Here is a 24,573-nt window from a genome sequence, read left to right as displayed (position 1 = left end):
TGTGAAGAAATTACAGGTTGAGCATCTGAGGTCATGATTATCCTTAAAGAAAGCTTGAAGCTTTAAAGTTAAACTGCTCACTTTTATTTGCTTTTTACATTTTCTGAGCATTTAATGTTTCTGCCTGTTCACCACAACCTGGAAAAGTAGAACTTTCACTTAAAAAAAAGAAAGAAAGAAAGAAAGAATTAAGCAAGCTTGAGATTCTTGTGCAGTAATGTAACACCATCAGATTTTTACAAGGCTCGTGATAAAATCGTGATGGTTCACAACACTACCACCAGGAAATGAGTTTTAATACCTGTAATTTCTACTCTTTCTTTGCTTGTGTCATGCATCATTTTACTGCATTATCTCGTGAGGCGTAAAGTGCTTTGGCATGCTACCTGGTGAGGTGTTCCAGGCAGCGAGCGTGCTGGCATTTCCTCCAAAGACATTGCGGTCACACGGCAAAGGATGTGTTAGGGGCTCCGCAGTAAACTGAACCGATGCTGTCCCCTTTGGGCTTGACTACGCAAGGAATTTTACTAGCATGTGGATGCAGTTACAGTGGTGAAACTCCATGTGGGACATAGTTACTCCAAAAGGAAAATGTCTTTTCTCTCATTTAGCTTACGCTATTTTCTGAATGGTTTTTGTAACATTCCCTGTGCAGGCCAGCCCGCCGCAAACCTCTCTGTAAATCTGCCCAAGGAAGAAGTGGCTCACAACGAGGGAGCCTCACAAGAAACAGGGCACTAGCACAGGAGATTTGCCGTTTCTTCCTCTGCATGATTCATCCTGCCTTTCTCTAATCCCTTCCAAACCTGCCCGCTTGCAGCAAACGCAGCTCTAGCTACGTGTGAAGAACATGTGTGAGAGAGCAAAATGTTTGCTTGCTTCTCCCACTGCTTCCCTCCAGAGACTGGTGTTAAACCTTCATCTGAAGTCACGGGGGAAGCTGTTCTGAAGCTGCCCTTGAGCTGAACTGTGACAGCTCTGCTCATCTGACACGGCGGGTCCTCCTGACCCAACAGGTGCAGGCACCAATTGCCAGTGAGTGAGCCGACGGCACCGTTTTATGGCTTTTCTTCCTCTCAGTATTACTGTTCCTTCTCGTTTCCGTGATGCTGTAAGGAGGAACAACCAGACCTATTGTCTTCTTTCAGGGCGGATGCCTCGGCGTCTGCACGGCCAGTTGGTAAGGCACGGACGTCCCTGTTTTAAAATGACACCGGGGCTATTGATTGCAGGCTCTGGCTGGGCTGCTGCTGCACAGATGCTTGCTGTTGGCCCACCTTAAAAGGGCAAGCTATCCCGTGGTTTAGATGGGCCATATATTGTCTGGGATGTCAGCATCTCTGTCACAGTTACCCAGTAGAGCTGCGAGTCCTGCTTTGCCTGCATCGTGTCCTTGCAGCCTTTCCTCGATCAGAATCCAGGGGCACTGTAAGGTGGATCATTTGGAGGAGAGGTTGGTTTTCTTCTCTCCTACTCAGAAATGTTTTCCATCCGGCTCTCTCTAGCTCGCCCCTCAGGCTCTTGGACAAGTATCCCGTTCCCAGTCTCCCAGTAAAATCAGTGCAGTGCTTGCTTAGCCATGTAGGTGATGGCACTTCAACGTATATATTTTTTTCCCCAGAGTTTTAAGTTTGGGCACGTTGCGATTCTTCTTCTCAGTGTGAAGCACACCAAAAAGAAAAAAAAAAGAAAAAGCCACAGACCTTTCTGCTTGCTATGGTTTAGATTATTTCCTTATTTTACATCCCTAGTTCTCTCTCACTTGTCTAAAACAGCGGTGGCGGATGAGGTTTTGTTACCTCAGGCGTAGCTTTTCTGAGTTCTGTGGAGAGTCCAAGCAGGCTCACCTTTACAAGGTACACCTCCAGTTTCCTCCCCTGGTCAGCAGGGAGCCATGATAGATGCAGGGTAGCACTCATTTTGGGTTTCCCTCTACTCTGTTTTTTGCTTCTTCCTCAGCTCCTTTGGGGGAGGATGTTTAAGCAGCGGCTGTTTCAGCAGACAGCCTGACACCACTTGCCCAGTTCTTTCTCACCTTCGTGCCAGCCCAATGGTAAGACTCGCTCACTTTTGCTCTTCACTTCCATCTCTGGGGCTGAGCAAGGAGCCTTTCGGGTGAAGGGGAGGAGATCCTCCAGTCGCTGCTTTACTCTCAGGAGTATGATCTCGGGCTCCCACGCTCCCCTTTGTCATCGTCCGAAGCCATCGCCTTGCCCAGTGGGACGTGAACCAGCCCTGGCTGAAGGGCAGGATCACGGCACGCTGGCCTGGGGAGGGCCCATTGTCTTGTGAGCGATCTTGCGCGGTGTCTCAAGGACCATCACGGTATTGCAGCCAGTGTTAGGCTGGAGGGAAGCAAAGGGACTTTCTTGGGTCGCCACTTCATCTAAGGCAAATAAACTGGAGTCAAAGCCAAGAAACACATCAACTTCCTGGAACTCTGTAAGCCGTCCACACAGCTGTCTTAGCTTGCTGAACACATGCAAAGCAGAGCTTATAAGGACAGACAGTATTGCTTTTGTGTCCCTCTTCGACAAGCAGGGAGGGAATATGGGAGTGGATGTACTGGATTACGCCAAAGGTCCATCTTATCTAATGTCCTCCCTTCGTGACTGCTGGCTCCTGGTGATTCAGGGGTGCTGGACCCGCTCTCCACAGATCTCCTTGTGCCTTGACAGCTGTATGAGGAGTTAGTTAGCAAAGATGAGGATGGAGGGATGCTTGCACTTGCTTATCTGGGAAGGGGTGGAGGGATATCTATTTACAGCTGCCTGTTTTTCTTTGTTGAACACAAGTGTGTGTGTGTGTGTGTGTGTGTGTGTGTGCGCGCGCGCACGCGTGTGAGAGTCTGTCTCTCTAAAAGTGGCTCTTGTGACGCCAAGTTTTTAAAACTGTCTTCAAATCTCTGTATTCTTTTTGCTTGAGCAAGTTCTCGAAGCTTACTGAAGATTGGTGACAAAGGCTTCCTGGAGGGCCAGGTGCTAACCCACAAGCTGATTCGAGCAGTGAGGATGCGGAACAGCTTGTAGATGTTTCTTTGGTAGGTCAGAGAGGAGGATAAAGAGTTAGAAAATCTCAAAATTCATCAGCAACTGTTCAGCTTAAATAAGGATGTTCTTATAGCTGTTGTGGTGCTGTGCATTTAGTGCGGCTTTCTCATGAGGCCCTTGCAATTTTGCTTTCACACTCAGCACTGGAGCAGCGTGTGCATGGTTTCTCCTTTCTAGCCTAACAAGATCACAGGCTCCTGTGTGAGATGCCATTCCCACATCACACAGTTATAACAAACTGAACAAATGGGGGTGCATCATTAAAGTTAGCAGATTGAGCACAGGGACAAGAAGACAGGTATGAATGCATTTTTGTATTAAGGCTGCCTTCAATCTCTTTGCACTACTGCAAACCAGTTGGGCAACATAGGTGAATTTCATCCAGGACCCCCCTGCTTTATCAGGACAGCATCTCACTGTTATATATCGATATAGCTTCCTTGTTTTCAGTGTGATTTTATCAATATATACCAGAGTATCATGACGATTCAGAGTTGAAGTTCCTTTAAGGCATTGACTCAGTTGAAATTCTAATGTATTTTATGGGGAGATGCTTTTGGTATTCTAAGCCAAAGTCCTGAGGACCACTGATGGTCCATAAGGCATCAGAAGGTGTCTTTCAAAACCTGTATAAAACCAAAATACACATGCACATTCCGTCATGCATGCAAGGGAGCAAAACAGGAGAACTAAAGTATGTGAATATTCAAAATATAGCCTAACTTTTAGGTGTTGTAGCAAGTGTATAAAAGGATCCATAAATGTGGGGGTCTTTTCGTTCTAGTCTGGTGCTTCCTCCCCTCCCCTGCCTCGAAAAAGGTAATGGTCCCTAGCTTGATTTTAAGGCATAGCCATGAGCATGTGCTTTATTTGTTTATTCTGCATCTGTGTTTGTTTGTTTGTGTATATATATTAAGTAAGGGAAAGGATATGGATTTTGTGGATTTGCAGGGTTATTTTACAAAACAAAATAAATGTACAACATGTTAAAACAACTGTAACAGTAATAGCTAAAAAAGTTCATAGCAAGATGAGCTGTCTGTCTGTCTTTCAGCGCTTGGAGAAGCCTTTCTAGGGATGTTGCTCTTGTTCGTTGTTTTCTTTGAGGTTTTTAGTTTTTCTTTTCTTCCTAGAGGAAAACTTTAGTTACAGGTGTAAGTTCAAAACCTTTGGGATAATATTCTTAGTGTCTGATTTACCAAATGCTAAGTGAAAGAACGACCACCATATATTCCCATTCTATGTCTTTTTTTTTTTTTTATGCTTGTCTTCCTTTCCCCATAGGCTGCTCTGTACTGGTGCTCCAGCAGTGGTGACAGTGAGGTGACGCTGCCAGTATAATTCTCTACCGCTGGGGTGCCGAGTCAGCACCAACCCTTCAGTAGCAAGGGCAGAGTTGGTATTAAAAAGGTCAGTTGGGAAAACTTTTTTCTTTTGGTTTTCCTTTGCCTTGAGGCAGTGGCTTTGAATAGTATTAACCCTTTTTTCTTCCCACACAACTCATTTTCACCCTCCTTCCTCCCTGCCAGCTTTGATGCAAAATGACATTCAAAATACAGTTTGGGTGATTGTGCACATCTCTTTGGAGTGGGAGTGACCGTTTGCACTTGGAAATGCCACCATGTGCTCTGGGAGTAGAATTTGCCCTTCTGGAAGCCTAGTGCAAGACTAGTGCATCAGAGATGTTTTTGAGTGTGGTATAGTGATTCTTAGGTCTTCTAATCTCAAGGGTAGACTGTAAACTTTTGTTCTATTCAAATGAGATACCCCTCTTTGACGTTTTGTTCTTGTGTAAATTTGTATACTAGAAGATCTGGCCTTCCTTTAATGATCTTTGGGGAGTGTGTGTGTGTGTGTGTGTGTTTGTTTGTTTTTCTTTTAACCAATTAGAAAAAAGCAATGAGGAGGCTTTGAATAAGTGAATAATTTCAGCAAGATGGAAGTGATGAAGAAGGCTCAGTATTCTTTTTATGGTCTCATGGGAGAAAGTGGTTTGAAATGATGCAGGGGAGTGCACGCTCCTAAAACTGTCATTTGTTTTCCCCGTGCTCCTCCTCCCCGTGTTCTGTAAGATGTACTGCAGCATACTTAATGAAACCAATAAAAGTATTTGACTGAAAGTGTTAATCTTTCCGTGGCCCAGTTAGTGCATGGCTTGTGCTTTAACGTTGATGTGGATGATTTTTATTTATTTATTTATTTATTAAAGACAGAACAATGAGCAGCTTTGTGCTACACAACAGGTTCCCCCCTCCTCGCCCATGTTGTGTGTTTCTTCCTATCTCTTCCAAAGGGAGAGATGGTGAGCAGAGACGGTGGGGAAAGCTGGCGTAGAGGCTCCGTAAGCGCCCTGAGGGGCAGGGCACGCGGCTCTGCGCTTGTATAGCAGCCTCTCCCGGGCAAGTCAAGTGACTGTGACTCTGAAGACTCATCATTTCTTCTCCTTTCTTCTTCCTTCCCCTCCGGCCTGTGTTCTCCTTTTTGCTTCATCTGTGATGCTCTGCACCAGAAGGAGAAGCAGCCGTAGCAGTTGAGAGTGGTCTTAAAATCAAAAAATTAAATATAAATAAATACATAAAAGCAGTGGGGGGAAGTAACTGTTGATGGGCTCAGCTTTAGCATACGGTGGAGGTACACTTTATCCCAAAGGAGGAAATAGGTCTAGCAAGTGTCTTCCTGTACAGACTGAATGGGAAGCAACAAGGCTTTTTTTTTTTTCTTTTAAACATTTTTGTTTTCTTTTTAAGCCCTCTGCTTTCTCAGTTAGAAAGAGAGTTAAAAACAGAGTTTCTCAGCTCTCCTGTCAGCTGGTTATGTGCGGCCTCAGGGGTCGTCCTCAGAGCTAAAGGCCCCTCGCGTTTCCGATTGCGGTTGCCCCCGGTTCCATGTTTTCAGCAACATCATCAGCTGAAGGGGACCCATTCCCGCGAAGGAGCCAGGTCCCTCGGTGCGGCAGTGCAGAGCGGCGGTTGGGTTTTTGTTTTGTTTTTCCCCTCGCATGTGTTTGCAGCTCTCCCTCTCCCTCTGTTACTCTCTCTCTATCGCTCTCTGCTTTCGTAAGAGAGGATGGCAGTGACACTGCAGGGTTTCTTCAAAGTAGAAGATGACTTGGATGTTTGTGATCGCTTCCCTGGTTCCTAGAGGCTTTGGTCAGATGTTGAATGCAACCTGAGGCTGCATTGTTTGCCAGCCTGTTTCCTGTTTGTTCCTCTTTCCTGGAGGTCTTGTTTTCTTTCGGGGAAAGGGAGGAAGAAGGCTCCATCAGCACAGCCTCCAGAGAGGGGAGTTTGGTGCAAACCGAGGAGGTTTGCAGTCCTGAAGACAGCCTGAAATAGGGCATCTGTGCTGGTCACTGTCTCTCTGATTCCCTGAGTTTCATAGGTGCTGTGGGGGAGAAAAACAAAAAAAACCCCAAAAACCCATTTCCTCATCCTCAGTGGTGCATTTGTTTAAAAAAAAAAATAAATCTGCAAGAGAAACCTCTCAGTATGTTCCTGCCTGGAGGCTCTCTGCCATGGGTTTTCCCACAGGAAGGAGTGATTTGGCCCAGTATTCTTATTGTTTCTATATCCTATTGCAAATAGAAAGTTGTGCTCTTGAAAGCGGTGTGCTACTCATGCAGTTGTCTTTGTTTCAGTGGTGCGTTTTTGCTTAGTGCAAGAGAATGGAAAATACATGTGTAAATAAAAGCATGCAATAATAATACTTTTGCGAAAACTAAGTTTCAGTCTTTCAACTGCTTCCCAATTAGGAAATTTTTAATATATTGAAAGCTGTTTTAAAAACAAGATCTGTGACTGTCCATCTTTGTTTGCATTAGCAGGAAGGTATTTTAGATTCAGAAATAAAATAGCTCTTGGCTCGTAGAAGCTGTGAAAGGCTGTAATAGTATAATACATAGCTTTCTTCCTGAAAGAAGAACAGAGAGCCAGCTTGCAGGTGTTTCAAAACCAGGAGGTAGGTTCGTTAATGTATGTCTGTGTGCCTGCCTCTTCTCCTTTTGATTAAAAACTTCACATTTTCACTATTACTAAAGGCAGTCATAGGAATTTAGACTAGTTCTCTGGGAAGATCCTCAGCAATTTTAAAGTTACCTTGGTCAAGAGAGTAGGTTGACTTTTTTCAGGACGTAACCAGTGATAACATTAATGTGGTAGGTATTGACTGAAACAGGAAAGAATAGGTCTACTTAAGGAGATGCGTTTTTAATTTTTTTAAGTACTAAAGTACTTATTTGCATTGTTTTAACAGAAATCCTCAAAAATAATTTAAACTGGTCATATTTTTTCATGTGTGCTTTTTTTTACTAAGCAGATAACAGGAAGCAACTCAAAAAGATTTAGGCCAATCTCAAAAATAACTCTTTTGTGCTTATTCTATTCAAAATTAAATCAGCTAGCACATAAATGATTAAAAAAAAAAGTCTGTGATGTTCATGAATAAGATGGTTCTTTTATGAAGACCTAAACAAAAAAACAGATCCCCTCCTTATAGAAGAAAATACCGAAAATTGAGGGTTAGCCTCTCCTTGGATCAAGACTTCTGCTGTCTTAGGGGAAACGAGCGTTGTGCTTCACAGAAAGGTACAAAAATGACTAGGGAGGAATTGTCTTAAATTCTTCAGGATAGCATAAAAAGTCTTTTTGTCTGTTTTTACAGAAGTCAGTTGAAAACTGTGCTTAAGGAGGTGATGTTATCTAGAGCCTTAGACAGCGGGCTTAGTCAGGTCCTAGGTTTCATCTCTAGCCTGTGCTGGCTCACTATGTCAAATCATCTGTCTGTTGTTCCTAAGAAGGCAGGCGGTTAAACCTAGGAAGCTTGATTCTGCTGCTTTTTTTTTTTTTTGCATTGGGTGAAATAAGGAACTGTTTTGACACAAGTGAAGACAGCAGAAGCTGGGTGGTTTCTCTTTGTGTGCCTTCTGTGTGCGCTGTAAAATGTCAGTAATTGGGGTCCTGTAGTCATTTATTGTTTGCAAATGCTGTTCAAATGCAGATGTGTAATGTGGCTGATTTGCATGTCATCCTTGAGACTGTTTTTAAAAAGGAAGAAACCCTGCCTGATGAGGTAACCACAGTTTGAGGCTGGTGGTCACTGCTTTCTGAAAAAAGGAAAGCTTGTGTATCACAAGTCTGCTGGAGAAAATATTGAAATCTGAGATGATGAAACATTCACAGTGTGTTCATTTCCATAGTGAAATAACAGCTTTGCTTATAAGATTGTAAAGGTGTGTTTCCCCATTAAAAAATTATCTGTATTTTTCAATATTGCATATGGTCTTTTTTGAAAACCAGGCCATCACCATAGATGCCACGAGGAAAGGACTCCTCTCTTTCTCGTGTGTCAGCCATTCACTGCCGCCCCTAAAATGGTGTTTAGCTACCCTGTCATTCTTCAGCCAGAGCAGACATCCTTCCTGAAACCCCAGTGATAGCATGATAAGGCTGTGGCTTCAGAAGGGGATGTGGAAAAAGTCTGTTGGCAAATATCGTGGTTGTCTTATGTCTTCAGCTCATCAAAAAACCTTGGGCAGTGTGTGTGAGGAATGTGCCAAATGGTCCCAGAAACCTCAGAAGTCATTTCACCACTGCTAGAAAAGGAAGAAAAAGGTCACCATGAATTCATCTATTGGAGTAAATGTTAATCCTCTGAGAAGGGAAGGGGGGGAATGTATGGAAGTGAATTACTTAAATTCTCTAGCTGCAGAATACACTTCCAGCTTCTTAACCAAATGTCATGACTGTCAGTGATATGCTAGCTTCCTCTCTCCCTCTCTCCCTCCTCCTGTTTTTGCTGGCTGAATCCTGAAGACCAAGTCGAGCAAGGGCTTTCTCCCGTAGTTTGCACAGGTTTCACCGCTGGCAGCGGCAGCGACATCTCCCAGCTCTGTGTCAGACCACTCGGAGCAGGCGCTTGGCTGCGCTGGCAACTAGTTGTGTACTTCCGTGATCTAACCTATGTACCAGGGAGGGGAGCCCTCGCATGAAAGGGCTAAAGTCTTATTTTGCTAAATCAGCTTCCAGGGAAACTTACTCCCGTTCTCTTTTTCCCATCTGCCTTGCATAGTGCTCGAGGGTGCTGCTGAGGAAGAGGCTGAAGAGCCAGACGTTAATAAGCATACTACACTAAGTGAGGAGACCAGCAAGCAAGAAGAGAGCCTCAGTCAATCAGGGGAGAAAAATGAAGGTAACTGGTTTGACTAGAACTGAGCGCTCTCTAATTTAGGGCATTGATTAAGGCTTGTAGAAACATTTCTTACGCTGTCTATAACCCTTATCTGTGTAAAGAGTATCAGGTAAATTGAGCAGAAGCACTGGCTCATACATTTCTTTCCCCACCCATAACCTTTCTCTGTGTGAAGAGTATGAAAAACACCGAGCAGAAGCATGGGCACATAAATACTCAACTACCATTGCAGGCTTCCAAACTAAGATTTTCTTGGCTCCCAGTAACTTGGCACCACCTTACTTATCCTCAAAAAACACCTGTTTATAATGCTCAAACTTATCTTCCAAAGACCGTATTATACAGAGATCAAATGTTCACAGACAAACATGTTCCTCCTTGTTCACCCTCACATCCTCTTGTGTTACAGTGACTTTCTTGCTACAGGGGGTTTTTAAGATTCAGTGCTGTTCGTCCAAGGTGATGACTTTGATAGAGCTTTAAACTTGCAGAGTAGTTTTCTTTGTTTGAGGGACTCCCTTTTGGTAAAAGGAGTGTTTAATTTGAAAGGATTTTTCCCTTTCCAGCCCCTAGAGAGGAACCCAGAGATGGGTTCTCAGTTGTGACCCAAAGTGTTTGGAATTCACACTCTGAAACAAGAGCATCATTGCTGCATATAAAATGTGATGGACAAGTCTGAATCTGAACAGCTTTACCCGTGGGATAATGTTAGTCATGGGGGTAACACATATTCCAGGGACTAATATGGGTTGGTAGGCAAAAAAAAAAACCCTACATAGATGTCAGCTGTAGCAGTAAAGAGGTGGAGTTTTTATTTTATGTTTGTTTTGAGTGAGTTTTTGCTAATATAGCTTGTTGTGTATAAAGAACTGCCTTAAGCTATGCTAGGAAAAGAACCTAGTACCCTGCACTGTATTACTAGTGCATTAATGGTGCAGTTCTGCTCAAAACACCTGTTTACTTGAATGATTGTGCTTGCCAGAGTGTGCCTTCATCAGCACTGCTGTGCTTGTCAGAGTGTGCCTTCATCAGCACTGCTCTAAGAGTTCACTGTGATCACAAGGTACCACAAATGCCACCGTTTTACAGCAAGAGAATTAAGGTAAATCTGACTGTAAGCCCCATACTGAATTTAGGTTGAAAAATCAAAATAAAATGAATGTCCTATGACGAAAAACTTACACCTTGCCCTGTTCATTCCAAAATGATAAATATTTCCTATTACAAAAAGAACTCCAATTTATCATGGACTATTTTCTTTACTTCCTGGTTATCAAGCAGAATGTGAGTTCTTTGAGATAGGCATTGGGAGTTACAGGCAGCTGAAAACACTGTGGCTTGCTTTTTTTTTTTTTTTTTTTTTGTTAAGATGGGCCTAGCAACTCCTCTGTGTGTTTTTGTTTTTAATTCCAGAGAAGCAGCTGGAAAGCTTAAACAGTTACAAGGTATCACCAAGTTCACCAGACAGTTTGGACGGGACAGACTTGTCCTCCATTGACGCCATGATGTCAGCAGTAATGAACGTGGGGAAGATTGCTGAAAATGGCGGGAACTCTCAAAATGTCAAATCCCCCTCGAAGTCTCCTGCGCCAAATCGGATTGGCAGGAGGAACCAGGTACGTAAGCCTGAATACAGGAGGACCAGGGGAGTCAAACAGCAGCATGGGAAGAGCTAAGTCATAACTATGTTTCTTTGATTGTTTTGCCTTTTTTTCCTTAATGGGTATTTCCTGTGTCTGCCATTGCCCCTTTATGGATGTTTTCTGGTGGCCCTTCAGAAGGTAACCTTAGAAAATTGGAGATGGAAGAGGTCAGCATGCTTGGATCCAGATGTAAACCATTTGAGCACACCCTCCCATTTCATGCAATGGGCGAACTGATCTAACAGATGCCGCTAGCAGCGGCCAAGCCACCTAACAACTGCCGCTTCTTCCCCTCTGCATCCTTTACCCAGGCTCTTGCATTCACCTAACCCATTGGGGAACCAGTCTGTTACACTATCCTAGGGGGAAAAATAAATAGCTTGAATAAGTAGGAGTGGGGCTGTATGGCATCGAGCTACGAGGCTTGGCTTGGCTGCCCTGCAGGAGCCCTCCTGAAGTGCGCACCTGTTCCCAGTGAAGGTCCAGGTTGAAGGTGGTGTCAGAAGGAAACATCTGCCAGGTCCCTCAGTTCGCACGTTTGCAGTGTAAGGTGCCCTTACTTTGTTGTTAATAAAAATATGAAGAGCTATTGCAGAATGCTTTGTATAAGTCCTGCAGTGCAAATACGTGTAGCTTTTATCAGTTTTTTTCCATTTACCAGTTGATGGCACCAGTTGATAGCAGTATTGTACTATAGAAGTGAAAGGAGAGACCCGTATCAGTTAAAGCTGTGATTACTTATATCCATATTTCTCTGCTGATGGGGCAAGCCCTGCCACTGAAGGTGCTGCAGAACAGTAAGAAATGTCCCAAATTCTTGTGCCCATTTGACTTCAGAACCTGTGTGGGGAAGCACAGAGAATTTTTAAATGAATGAAGAGGTAGCAAGGACCAGAAAGGCTGAGAAGCATGACTCATGAAAAATAGTTGCCCAGTTGTCCACTCTGTTGACTTATGATTTGTCTTGACTTTTTTGCTTAAGAGGAGTTAAAATCTATTAACTGTAAAGGAACAAAAGAATTTGTAAATGAAGAGCAATATACTGGCAACTAGGTTTGTGGGATCATATTGTCTAGCAGCTGGCTTTAAGGTTTATTTGCTAATGCTCTCAGTTAGGATTTGCCCTGGTTCCTTGATTTCATTGTGTGAAGAAGGAGTCTCCTTCGCTGGAGATATTCAAAACCTGCCTGGATGGGATCCTGGGAAACATGCTCTAGAGGACCCTGCTTGAGCAGGGAGGTTGGACTAGATGATCTCCAGAGGTCCCTTCCAACCTCAACCATTCTGTGATTCTGTGAAGGCATTGGTGTTCAGTCTAGTCTCAGTGGCAGTGCTATTACACAGCTGTCCACTGGTACACCATGTGGTTTGGCTTCAGGGGAGTTTATTAACGTTACTGACCTTTATTCCACCTGATATTTCGATGGGCATTGAATCAAAGAAAGCTCGAGAGTAAATGTGACAGGATTAAGAGGGATTCTTAGAGTGTAAAAATAAATAAATACATTGAAAACATTGTAAATAGCCTATTTGTTTCTAGGCTGAAAGATTGTTATCGCCAGAGGGGCAAATGGCTATGTTATTGAGAAAATAGAAGTGAGATGTGAAATATTAAGTGGGCATCAATCTGTTTAACAACCTCTAATACAGTGAATTTCCATTTTCTGCATAGCAGAATGAAAGCACTGAATTGTTTCAGTGTGTAGCAGCACACAGTTCTCTAATTCTGGTCAGAGTGTGCCCCTTATTATAATTACAAGGATAATAACAGTTAGCTAGTTTTCTGGGCCTGACTGCTGTTTCCCATGAGTTGGCAGTGAAACATTGTGCCCTGAACCTTTGTCCCAAGTCTATGGTTCTCTTCATAATGCTGACTTTATCTTGGCTCTAGTCTACCCATAGTCTCATAAGCATGTTCTCCCATCAACCTGTACCCATTATAACTTCACTAATACCTTGCTCTTGAAAAATGTAAAAAAAAAAAAAAAAAAAAAAGTGATGAAGGCATTTCTTGAAGTGGAGAAAAACAAGTAAACCTAATGCACAGCTCCAGAAAGATTTGCCATCAGTTGAATGCAGAGCAGCCGTGCCTGATTGACTTAGTACAGAGAAAGCAGCTAACAAATTAGCTGCTAATTTTATCTTTCAGTTCTGGAAGAGCTTTTTCACCAGCCTGGCTCCGGTGGGGTGGATTAGTGCTCTGTTTTAAATTTGTTGGTGGGGGGTGCTTTTACAGTAGGGATGCTAATGTTTTTTTCTCTGGACTGGGTCAGTCAACAGAATTCCTGTTGTAGCTACCCTTGATTTGCTTGAGCTGTGTTACGGTATGCAGTATGTACCCTGTGTGACCACTGGAGAAAGTTTGGGTTTTAGTTAATAATAAACCTCAGATTCAATACTAATCAGCTCTAGCTGAGCTGTAGTGTGTTTCTGATCTTTGCTTCAAGGTGAACAAGTAATTACTCTATCTTCTGTTAATTTGCTGATTCAAAGAGCAGGCAGTCTAGAAAGCAGGCTTTGAAACAATTAATTGCATCATGTAGAACTGTATCGCTCATTCAAAAGGGGGGTGCAAAAAAAAAAAAAAGTAGATTGATAATATCACAGAAATACCCTGGGGATTAAACACCATCTAAACTGTCAGCACAGCTGCAGGGATTTTCCTCACAGCACAGTGTGTTTGTTCTCTGTCCTGAGCCAACTTTAACAAGGTTGCAGTATAACTGGAGCTGAACATTACTCCACAGAGTGATTGCATAGAGTAAAATTAAAATTGTATAGGTAGGATGGAATGCGTATGGGTGTGAATTATATGTGTGTATAGAAAAATGTGGGGGTGAGGGGCAGCGGGATAATGTGTTTTAATTGTCTTGGGGTGTTCAGACTTCATAATGGCAGCCTTTCTGGCTTACTTTGTAATGTTTTGTAAGTTATAGTACGGTACGCTTGGGCCTGTGCAGGGCCTACAGTGAGATCAACTTTAAGATAGAGAGTCCTAAAGTACAGTTAGAAAAACATACGTGTGTAGAAGAGAAACAGTAAGGGGGAGTGGAGAAACCTAACTTTTGTAGCCTAACTTTTAAGATGCGAGGTCACAGGTTTTGTTTACTTGAAGCAAAACGAGAAAATAGATGTTCATCCACAAGTGACAGAGATTAATAGAAGATCATCATGATGCTGTTTTGGAAAACACAATGTCAGATTTTAATGGGGAACTCTCTTTATGCAGTGGTTCCCCCAAGTCAGAGATGTAGAAGGGGGAATATTGCTTCATTAAGTTCTTTAAGACTTCAGAATGCTTTCTCTAACGCTGTGTCAGCATCTTTCCTCCTAAAAGTCCAGAGAATTTGTCACAGAGACTTGGGTAAGTAATTCTCCGAATTCCCCACAAATGCTTGTATCTGACAGTCTGGAAATGGTTGTTTCTCAATTTATGACTTTTGGGACAGTGATGGAGAAAAGAGTTGTTTGGAAATAGGCAATGGATGGATACATTCATATCTATCAATTCCCTCCCATTTCTGACTAAAGAGCTCTTTAGGGTTTTTTACTTGTTTTCATGATTTTTACTACTAATAATTAAAGTAGTCAGCAAGGAAGTTCAGTAGAAGGAGTCCTTTTAACAAGAACATTATACTTGCCCATCAGTCACGCAGATATGATTTTTGTACTCTCCTTTGTACCAGAAGTTCAGATAACAAGTGGTGAATCTGTCTAGCTGGTAAAGATTTGCATTGTTCTACGGAAAACTGAGGTTTACTTTTCAGTGCCAGACCTTCTTGCTTTTAGTGTACAGGCTTTGGGTAGAAGCCACATGCAGGCTTCTTCCTGAGATGGTGAAAATATCCTTTATGTCATTCAGTAGCCATCCTTGTGGATGCTTCAGGAAAATGCCTTTGGTTCCTGCAAGAGTGCCATTTCATGCTTCGCTAAAAGCCTGGAGGTTTTACTGAGTGTCTCAAGGGCATATTTAAATCAGGCTGAGTTCTCCGGTCAGCTTCATTGTTGTACTGGTGATTTGACCGTGGTTGCTCCTGGTTCTCACCTGGGTGGAGGGAATAGTCGGGTTCATAATGTGTTCGTTTTGAGTCACGTACACTCCTGCGTTGTCACCTCTTTCTCGCTATGATCTCATCAGATCTCGCAAGCTTAAGAAGGGTTGGGCCTGGCCAGGGTGCCTGGATGGGATGCTTCCAGGAGAAACACAGGATGCTAAGGGAAATAGTGCTGGTGATTCAGTAAATGAAGCTCTTCCTTCTGAGTCAGCCGTGGAGCAGAACGTGCAGCCCCTGGGAAAAAAAAAAGGGCATTGGGCTAGCGCCCTCCTGTTCAGATAGCATTGAAAACCTGAAGTCCTGAAGACTTGTGCTTATTAAAGATCTTTTTGGAAGATTAGTGGGGTTTGCCCTCGTACTCTGGCGGTGTTCCAGTCTGGGTAATTACTTTCTGCTCACCTAAACTCCTTCTGGCAGTTGGAGCTGGTCACAGTAATTGCCTTCACTTCCTGTCCTAAACTGCTACTGCTGAGTATCTATGTGCTGTTAAAACAGCTGCTGCACTTCTGCAGTAGGTGAAATGGCTCCTATTTATAAGTTCAGAAATTTCTGAAACTTCCCTGAGGGATCTATCAGGATGGTAAATGTATACATGCAAGTTGTTCTGTTAGCAGTGGCCTTTTGAACATAAGATGGCTTATGTTTTTTCCATCCCCACAGCAGTAGCTTTTGAAATCTGTAGCTGTGTTCCTTCTGATTTTTTGCTTGGTTTGTTTTGTTCACAGGAAACAAAAGAAGAGAAGTCTTCCTATACCTGTCCCCTGTGTGAAAAGATTTGCACTACACAGCACCAGCTAACTATGCACATTCGTCAGGTATGCAAAGCACCAGCTCTTGATTCTTACTTTTAGTAAGGATAATTAAGTGCATTTTCTTATAGCAAAAAAACAATTCCGTGTACAAACCAGAAATGCTTCATTTTACCTTTTTCAGTTGTTTTGCTTTTAGTAGATGGAGAAGGCTAAAATAAAAGTTGGGTTATTTTCCTCCCCCCCACCCCTCTGTTCCCCAGGAGTGGCTCAAACAAGGAAGTGTGTCCTGTTCTGCATAGCTTAAGGTATCCCAAGGATCCAGAAAACCGCTTCCATCAAGAGGCATACGTCCTGTTTTGTTATCCTGTTTGAGTACAGTTCTCTTTAGTGTTCATGCAAATTAAGAAGCAGGAAGTCCTTTGCAGGGTGCAGCAATTGTGGAAGGCAAAATTAAGAATACACATTTATTTATTTTTAATGTCTGCTGCCCTTTTTAGTCAGCTACAGGCCTTCCCTTTCTCCTCTTTGAATATGTATGTACTTTGTGGAGGAACTCTGGCCTTATCTATGTCAGAGGGTCCTGCACCGGATACTAAGGTTGTGGTTCACCACCGTGAGTCCACTTGGTGCTTAGTACTTCAGTTTTCCCTTCTCTACTATAATTATTATTTAATTTTGTTTTTGATTCTCCTGGGGATTTTTTTGGTATGTGAAGAAATCTTCAAGTCTTTGAATGCATGTAAGAAAGAGTGGTGCATAGAGAACAGTAGCTAATGGTTACTGTGATGCATAGTTTCCTGTGATGTATTCTTATGGCACAGGAGTCTGCATATGTATACAGAAGCACTTTACTTCTGTTTTCTTATTACACATTCACTTTGAAATTAATACCTTTAAAGAGTATATATTTTAAGTGTCTTACTTCTGTCATAAAGTTCATAAATTACATCCTCTTTCTGTTTTCCCCTTCCCACTCACATGATCCCAAACCGCTGTGTAGCTTAGGGGATCCCATGGCACCCATTTGTCTGATGGGTTGCTGCTGGATCCCCGTCCATCCTCTCCTGCTGCACGTCCAGCAGAAATGCTGCATATGGTGGGCAGTTCAGGCTGCATGCAGCAGCTACCTGTGCTGATGCATTACAGAGTTGACAGTGAAGGGTGGGGGTGGAATTGAGGGGGGGGGGCTTAGGAGGAGCACATCTCATATGAGACATTGTGTGACAAGTGGCTCTTTAAAGCTGCTTTTAAGTTGTTCTCTCTGATGTTTTACTGGCACTTCAGAAGGGGCTTTCAATGAAAAAAATCATTGCTTTCTCTAGCATAACACTGACACTGGAGGGACAGACCATTCCTGCAGCATCTGTGGAAAGTCTCTGAGCTCAGCGAGCTCCCTTGATCGCCACATGCTGGTGCACTCAGGTGAAAGGCCTTATAAATGTTCAGTATGTGGACAGTCCTTCACCACCAATGGAAACATGCACAGGTGAGTGCTCATCATGACCCAGGAGTTTGGAAAGGATTACAGGATAGCGGGGCTATTTTGCTTCCTTGGAAGGACTGTCAAGTTGAGTAAAGGCCCTTACTTGGGCCACAAATGCAGACTGTTTATGATCTGCGACTCCGGCATGACACCCAAGTACTCTATACAGCTACTGAGATGCTTAAGTTGTGGGAGCAAGTCAGAACTGAGAGAGGTCTTTTAACGCACTTCAAATGTCATCAAGAGTTGTTATGGATATCCAGAAATATTGCTTTTCTGGGTTTTTTTTGTTTATTTGTTTTGTTTTTGACAAATGGGATAGATTTTTCTCAAAGCATAAAAATGCGTGTCCAAACTGTAAAGGATCTTCTACTTTTGTAGCTCCAGAGTAGCAGATGCAAATGATTGTGTTGAGACATCTGTGTTGGTGGTGGGTGCTAAGGAACTAGATAGCCAAGTGCCATCACGAAGATGCCTTTTCAGAATAATGGGTGGGGTTTTAAATACATACATTAGTACTTGCCTGCGCTGTAGATAACTTACTGCATCACGGATCCAGGAAATTCTCTGTAACCAAAGTTGCCAAACATACTTCCTATAGTTTCCTGTGTAGGGATGTAGTGATACATACAGTTGTCAACTGGGGAAACAAAATGTTAAATCACATGTATGTTCCTTCCCCTCTCTCGACCCCCAATTCTATATTCATTTATTTGCATGGGTGGAGCGCCTCAGAGCTGATTAACGCTTTGTGAATTCCCACATAGCGTTAGTCCCCGTATCAAAGAGTTTACAGCCTACAAAGAGAGTCCAAGACAGGTGGGGGAAGGAAGATGGCCTATAAGCAAAATGACAAGAGTGATGGTTACAGACCGGTTCTGTGTGGGAGGGAAGAGATCTTGTTTCCTTGATTATTACCAGCTGTTTTTCAAGCAACATTCTATAGGTGGAATAAAAGGGGTGATTTTCAGTAACACGAAAAAGATGACCCAATCCTGCACAAAGAAGTCAGTAGCTGCTTGCTGCTCTGCCCCTCCTTTTCTTTTTTTTTTTGTTTTTTTTTTTGCCTCATATTGTCTGATTTAAGCAGCCAACTGAAAAAGGAGGTGGGATAGGAGGAAAGCAATTTGGTAATTATATGTTTGTTTAACCTATATTTGATTAGAGGTGGAAGAGGTGGAGACAGAAACAAAATGAGAAAAGCGAAGATGCTCAGAGGAGGTACTGGCCTTAGGCACTGAATAAATCTCATCTCTGACTCATCTGACCAGTAGGCAGAGGTGTTGCCAGCCACACATTTCCCAAACCGGAGGTCAGACGTTGTATCATCTGCCATGACGAAGGCAGGGTAGTTTCTGATGCTGCTGTCGGCGTTAGAGAGTGAGAATTCCAATGTCAGGACGCTTGTGTTGCCTGATATGCTTGTGTCTAGCTCCTCAGCCGAGGCTGTTTGCTGAAGGGTTGCTGGGTTTTGTTTTGTTTTTGTTTTCTTAGCTCTTTGCTCACAATACATCTCCTCATCCTCTCCCAGGAACAGGAAAGGGAGGCTGCTTGTGAGACTTGACTCCAAGCCTATCAGATGTTTATGCAGTAGCTCTGCTTCTTGGGGTTTCCCTATATAGCAACTCTTATAGTGCTTTAGCAGCAGGTCTGCCAGAATTGCCAGAGTGAGTGACTTGTCCAAAAGAAGTAAATGATGAGAAGACTGCTTGTTTTTAATTTTTTTTGATGAGCTATCATCAAAAGCTATCGGGCTGGACTGCTGTATTTACTGACCGCGTTAAAAAAGAGCTTTGTTCATGCAAGCAAAGATTCCCATTAAGGTTCTTTCCATCTGACAGGTGTTCATTTGTCTGTGCTCTTAAAAAGTCCTCCTTGCATGGACACCCACTGCAGCATCTTAGCGGAACATTGCAGAAATCTGTTACTGAGCCTGACGGCAGTGAAACAAGTGACCTCAGACCTGTGACGGGCAAGATCCCGAGCCTGCCGAAATAGGGTAGTTTTACTAAAGGAGGGTAGTAGTTGACAGGACTGTGCTGCAAATTTTTTGCAGTGAATAACCTTTTCCTGTTGCTACAATAGAACATAAAAGTGAATCCTGCTGCTGAAGCAGTGAGCATGAATGTGCAAGTAGGCAGATGAGAATAAATGCAAAGTGAAATAGAATTTGTTATCTGGTGCTATGACACACTCATAGGAAGATGTTCATTTTGCTCACTCGATACCTCCTTCAGAAACAAGTATTTCTAGTCTAAGATGGTCTGAAATAAATTCTTGTGTAGACCCCTCAAACCTAGCTGAAGCATTGGGTCCCGTGGCCTGCTAGTGCTGTGGGTGAACGCTTTTCCCTTCAGGTTCAAAACTACTTCTCCTTCGGGATCCAAGAGCAAGGACCTGCTTGCCAGGTCCTGCTTTGTGTGGAGCTCCTGCCAGCCTCACTCTTGATGGTATCATGTCTTCAGCACCAGGTGGCTGGGGGGCATGGTAATAGAAGTTCATCTTTCTCTGCTCTTGCACACAATTCCTTTATTGCTCTCTTTTTGTACTAAAATATCTAAATAGTGACCGATACGTGCCAAAAACAGAAAAGAACGAGACTTTCCATGCCCTCCAGTAGTCAGGGTAGTGGTCTCCCTGGAGCATTGCATAGAGGGGATTGTTGGAGAAGTTGCGAGTTTAGCAGAACATTGTGTGAATGATCTGCTAAAGAATAAACATATCTGGTGAATATCCTGCAAGATTCTTCACACGTATTATTTTATTTACCTTAAAGACATTCAGTGCAGAGGAGAGGAGTAAGGGAGAAGTTGTTAATCTGCCAGCATGTGAATGGGGGGAGAATGTGTACATGTCATGAACATCCTCTTCTCTTTCTCCTCCTCCACCTCGTTCTGGTTCTCACTTAACTGTCTGCAATTTTTCTTTTTAACCCAGACTTTTATCCTTAGACCTTTGGGGGAAAATATCAAATGAAACGATTTTGTCAAGGGAAATGTTGTGCTATAGGAGTATTTATTACAGTTCCAGGAGGGGATGAAATTTCTGATGCATTTTCCCACCTGATGATAGCCCTATCATTAGACATGAAGCTGAGAGGAGGGAAGGAGACAAGTTCAGGCTGTTTTGGGGGTTAGAAAATATCAGTGTTCTTTAAGTGCCAGTAATCACCACAGAAAGTATTTTTTTCTCCTCCCTCACTTTTTTAATTGGAGGAAGAAATAAACCCTCTAGAACTCATATTTGTTGCTCTTTCGCATAATGACCTTTTTTTTTTTTTTTTTTTTTTTTTTGCAATCACAGGACGTTTTGTAGAGTGGGAACGCTATTTTCTGCCTAGCTCTTCTCTGAGTTAGTCGAGCTGTGCTGGACTATTACATGTACTCTTTACCTGATAAATTGATGCTGCCTTTCCTGCCTCTCACGATACATTTAACACTTCATTTGTAAATGAGTCATAGCCTCTCACATAAAATCCTGTTTCTTTTTGTTGTGCTCCTTGGCTCCTTGTCAACAAGTCAAGTTGAATGGGCACAGCAAACAGAGGGGTGGAGAGGGAAGGTTCTCTTGTGTGGCACCACTGAGAAAAGGAGGTTAAAAGCGGCTTCCTTTTTGGACCAGGGTGACTCTTGGCTGGGATTTTCAATGGGGAACTGTATCTCAGAAAACTCTCTTAGGATTGGAGCTCTGCTTGGAGCCTCCTGCAGGGACGGTCACTCTTTAGAGCAAAGGTCTCTGGAGAGTGCACAACATCCAGCTAGGAAAGCTGATATTCTTCTGAGTATGCCACCAACCTAACTGCCTCAATATCAGTGCTGCTTCTCTTCCTTGAGGAGTCTCATACAGTAGCTGAGAGATCTATCAGTGTCTGGGATCTGTATCAGGAATTTGAATTGCTCAGGAGGAGGAGAATTGCTGAAAATGCTGCTCTTCTTTTTTGTTTTACACTTTTTTTTTTAATCCAGTACTGGAAAGAGCAGGCCTTCCAGTACTGGGGACTGTTTTGAGGGTTCAGAGGGCTTGTTTTCTTGAGAGTTTTTAGGAATTTGGAGGAAGGAGTTCAGTCATAGTAATTGAGTTCAAAATTCCATTAGTTGCAATAGCACTGAGATGATCTGCTGTTAAGGACATGCTCATCCTCACACTTCTATTCTGGGGACATGGACCCTATAGCTTTCTCTCGGTCACAGTAAGTTTAAGCTGAATATTCTCAGATCTCCAGAAGGAACATAAACTGTATAGAAAGAGGGCGTGTGCCTATAACAGGTTTCTGTAGAACAGAAGGAGCTGGGGGTTTCCAAAGAAGTGTCTGAATCAATGAATCGAGATTACAAAAGGCTTTCTGTCTGTACTGTCACTGCTGCTCTTCAGTGAGTTTAGCTATGAACGTGCCTGCTCTGAGGAACTCTTCTAGGTCTGGGCTCTGTCACCAAACAGAAAGTTGCAAGGTTCTTTCTCCATCTTCTCCACCCCTGCATCTCTCCGAAAGGCAGACAGAGGTGTTAACGTGCTGCTGTGGGTTTTGGCGGTGGTGGTTGTTAAGTTTTTAGCAAAGGACCTTAAGGTAGAGAAAAGAGTGTGCTTGTTTTACTGTGTTTCACCCTGGTAGAACATGCATCAGACTTCAGGTGAAAGAGAGCTGCATCCACTTGCTCCAAAACAGATTCCTACAGGGTAGGAGACTTTGCCAACAGCTCCTTTTCCATTTCTGTGACTAAGTATGGTCTGTACTTATCACTTCAAAAAAATCTCGTTTTCTTCCCTGCCAAAGACATGTTCTCCATGCAACTTCAAAATGTTAATAGGATATAAATGCCAGAAGGGAGGTGAGCAACCTTCCTGCCAGTTTCCAGTGGGTGGCTATTAAAGGCTCTGTGGCAAGTTTGAAAAGAATAAGGGGATAAGATATGTATTTCAACCACAACTTCCTCAGTTCAGTAAATGAAGTTCCGGTGTCCATGGCTGGTGTTGTCCGGGCTGTGCATAAGTGTCACAATGCAAATTAACTGAAATGTTTCATATGAAACCAAAACCTCACAGGTTTCTACCTTCTTTTTCTCCCCCAGCTCCTTCCCCCATATCTGGTAAAATACTTCAGAATGGGTTTTCATTTCCATCCTACGTATGTAATTGTAGGCTGTTTATATACTATCTCAGAATAGGTCTCAAAGTTTTAGGGTTTTTTTTTTTTCTCCCCTTTGGCACATGCAAAACACCACATGCAACAACCACATGCAGAACTCTTTGAAACTCAAATTGGAAGATCTGGATTGCAGAAGCTATGCTTTGAAGCATGCTTACAAAGGGTCCTATCAAAGAAGGTATTTCTTCTTTTAATTAAGAAGGCACTTCCATTCTCAATCTTATTTTCAGTGTTAGATAATTTTCCTAAACTTTTTTTTTTTTTTAATATGCTATAGAGAGGAAAAACAGCTGTTTCTGTTATCAGGGTATGGTACCGTTCTGTTTTTCAAATTAAGACTTTTAAAATGCTTTGTGTGTGTGTGTGTGTGTGTGTGTGTTGCTGAATGTGGGTTTTTGTTTTTTTTTAAAGAGAGATAGAGAGTGCATGTGCTATTGAAGTGTAATATATTAAAATTTGATGTTTTGGAGACTAACCTCACTAGCAAATGAAGAGTGTTCCCTTTGTGAAGATCATAACATATTGGTTGGAAGATGAGTGTTGGATCCTCGTAAGGGCTTGGGGGGTTGAGGTACATATGCTTTAAGTATTTCCCCACTCTCTTCAACATGTATCTGCACTTCATGGGCAGGCATGCAGTTCTAGGCTGCTTGTGACTTTGCAAGTACCTAATATGCAAACAGACCTCAGGATCCTGCTAAAGCCATCCTTTCCCTGCAGTCGACCTGTGAATTTCTTCTGTTATTTACAGCCTTGGCCCACTGCCAGTAAGTCGTCTGTGCTTTGTAGGGTACAGTGTAGTAACAATGCCCAGCCTCTAAGTGCAAATGGGATCTCTGCAGTCTAGCACATGTACTCTGGCATTCGATGGAGATGGGAATTTTTGGAGGCAGAGCATAGCCAAATGCACGAGAGAAACTGCTTCGTTGCAACAGGGTTTGGTTTCTGGAGGATGCCCAAGTGGAAATCTGGCACTAAACTTTGGGCAGTTTTGAGAAACAGAAAACATAAGATCTTAAAGCTAAAAACAAATATCCAAGGAACTTTCCGTGCTGAAAATGATTGACGCTTTGCACATGTGAAAAGGCCATGTTTTATTGTCTTGCAGAATAGAAATGTATCTTTGGTCATCTCTTGAGGAGCTTTTATTTCAGTGTAGTAACAGTGGGGCAGTGCTCTTAAATATGCAGAAGCAGGGCATGTTATAGGCTTTCAAATGCATTCCTTGCACATGGGGGATGGTTTAACCACTGCCAGCTTGCTAGTAAAAGATAAGCTTCAGCAAATGCAAGTGCCCTAATTCTTGAGCAGGGATAATTAACACAGAGGACTAATTTCTGTTTCTAGGAGCAGATAACTGTAGTTGTATGAGACAACTGAGATGTGATGCCTGTTTTGGTTTTCTTCACAATTAAAAACTGTTTCTTACATTTTCACTATTGCACTTTGTAAATAAAGCTGGGGAAATGGACAGAGAACCTTTTTTTTTGTCTCCTAGCAGCAGATATATCCAGAGTAACTGGGTGGCATCCTGCTGGGACCCCCATGTTTTGAAGAAGATAAAAAGTCAGCATTTTTCAGCAACGGTATAGCAGTTGGAGTCCGTTTTTCTGGGTCTTTGAGGAGAATTAGAAAAATAAAATATTCTTACGGGTCCCAAACAGACACTTTTTTCTGACTCACGGTTGCTGAATAAATCGGTCACCTTTCGTAAGGACTTCATACCAACACTTTTTTTAATTCCCAGGACACTAATAGGGTACTCCGGAAAAGCCTTCCATGGATACCTTGAGATATAAGAGACTGTAAAGGAGCTCTTGTGTCACGGTACCCCTCCCTGTGAGCTATAAGAGCTGTAGGGAGATGCCACGATTTCAGGCATGTTGTGCGCTGCTTGTAGCCTTGGACAGTATCCCCCTTCAGTTATCATCACAGAACAGCAAAGGAAGTTAACACAAAAACACTAATGCTGGGGTCTGATTAGAATCAAGAGAAGCAAGGAAGTGCAGAGCTGAGATTTATATGCTGACCTTAATTAGCTCCATTGTTCTTGAGAACTGAAGCGTACACAATGAGCAACATTAGACTTGCATCTCCAGAGCTCTTCGATACCTAAACATAAGAAAGAGTTCAGCGTGCTTTTGAGGCCTCGATTTTGTGTGTGTTGCCTTAAAAAATACCTAATCCTGAGCTTGTACATTGTTAGATTGTGCATTTTGCTTTTTTTTGTTTTCTGGAAATGATAAAAGGGATGCCAGGCT

At 42.8% G+C, this 24,573-nt stretch overlaps 1 protein-coding gene across 16 annotated transcripts in view; it reads left to right on the top strand.

Annotated features, from left to right (window-relative positions):
* RREB1 (ras responsive element binding protein 1) overlaps positions 1-24,573 on the top strand; it is a 127,714-nt gene that overhangs the window by 49,108 nt on the left and 54,033 nt on the right. For 8 of the 16 annotated variants that reach the window (XM_068931909.1, XM_068931911.1, XM_068931908.1 and 5 more), the window contains exons 2-5: positions 9,117-9,236; positions 10,650-10,852; positions 15,660-15,749; positions 17,009-17,172. In XM_068931909.1, the coding sequence (XP_068788010.1) occupies positions 9,117-9,236; positions 10,650-10,852; positions 15,660-15,749; positions 17,009-17,172 (577 nt within the window). Of the gene's footprint in view, positions 1-2,823; positions 4,461-4,491; positions 7,008-9,116; positions 9,237-10,649; positions 10,853-15,659; positions 15,750-17,008; positions 17,173-24,573 lie in introns of those variants that run through there. The other 8 variants (XM_068931921.1, XM_068931914.1, XM_068931919.1 and 5 more) reach the window with 4 other exon arrangements.

Source organism: Struthio camelus, chromosome 2 (genome assembly GCF_040807025.1).
Source record: "Struthio camelus isolate bStrCam1 chromosome 2, bStrCam1.hap1, whole genome shotgun sequence".
In the NCBI taxonomy this organism is placed as follows: Eukaryota; Metazoa; Chordata; class Aves; order Struthioniformes; family Struthionidae; genus Struthio; species Struthio camelus.
This window is presented reverse-complemented; position numbering and strand designations above follow the sequence as displayed.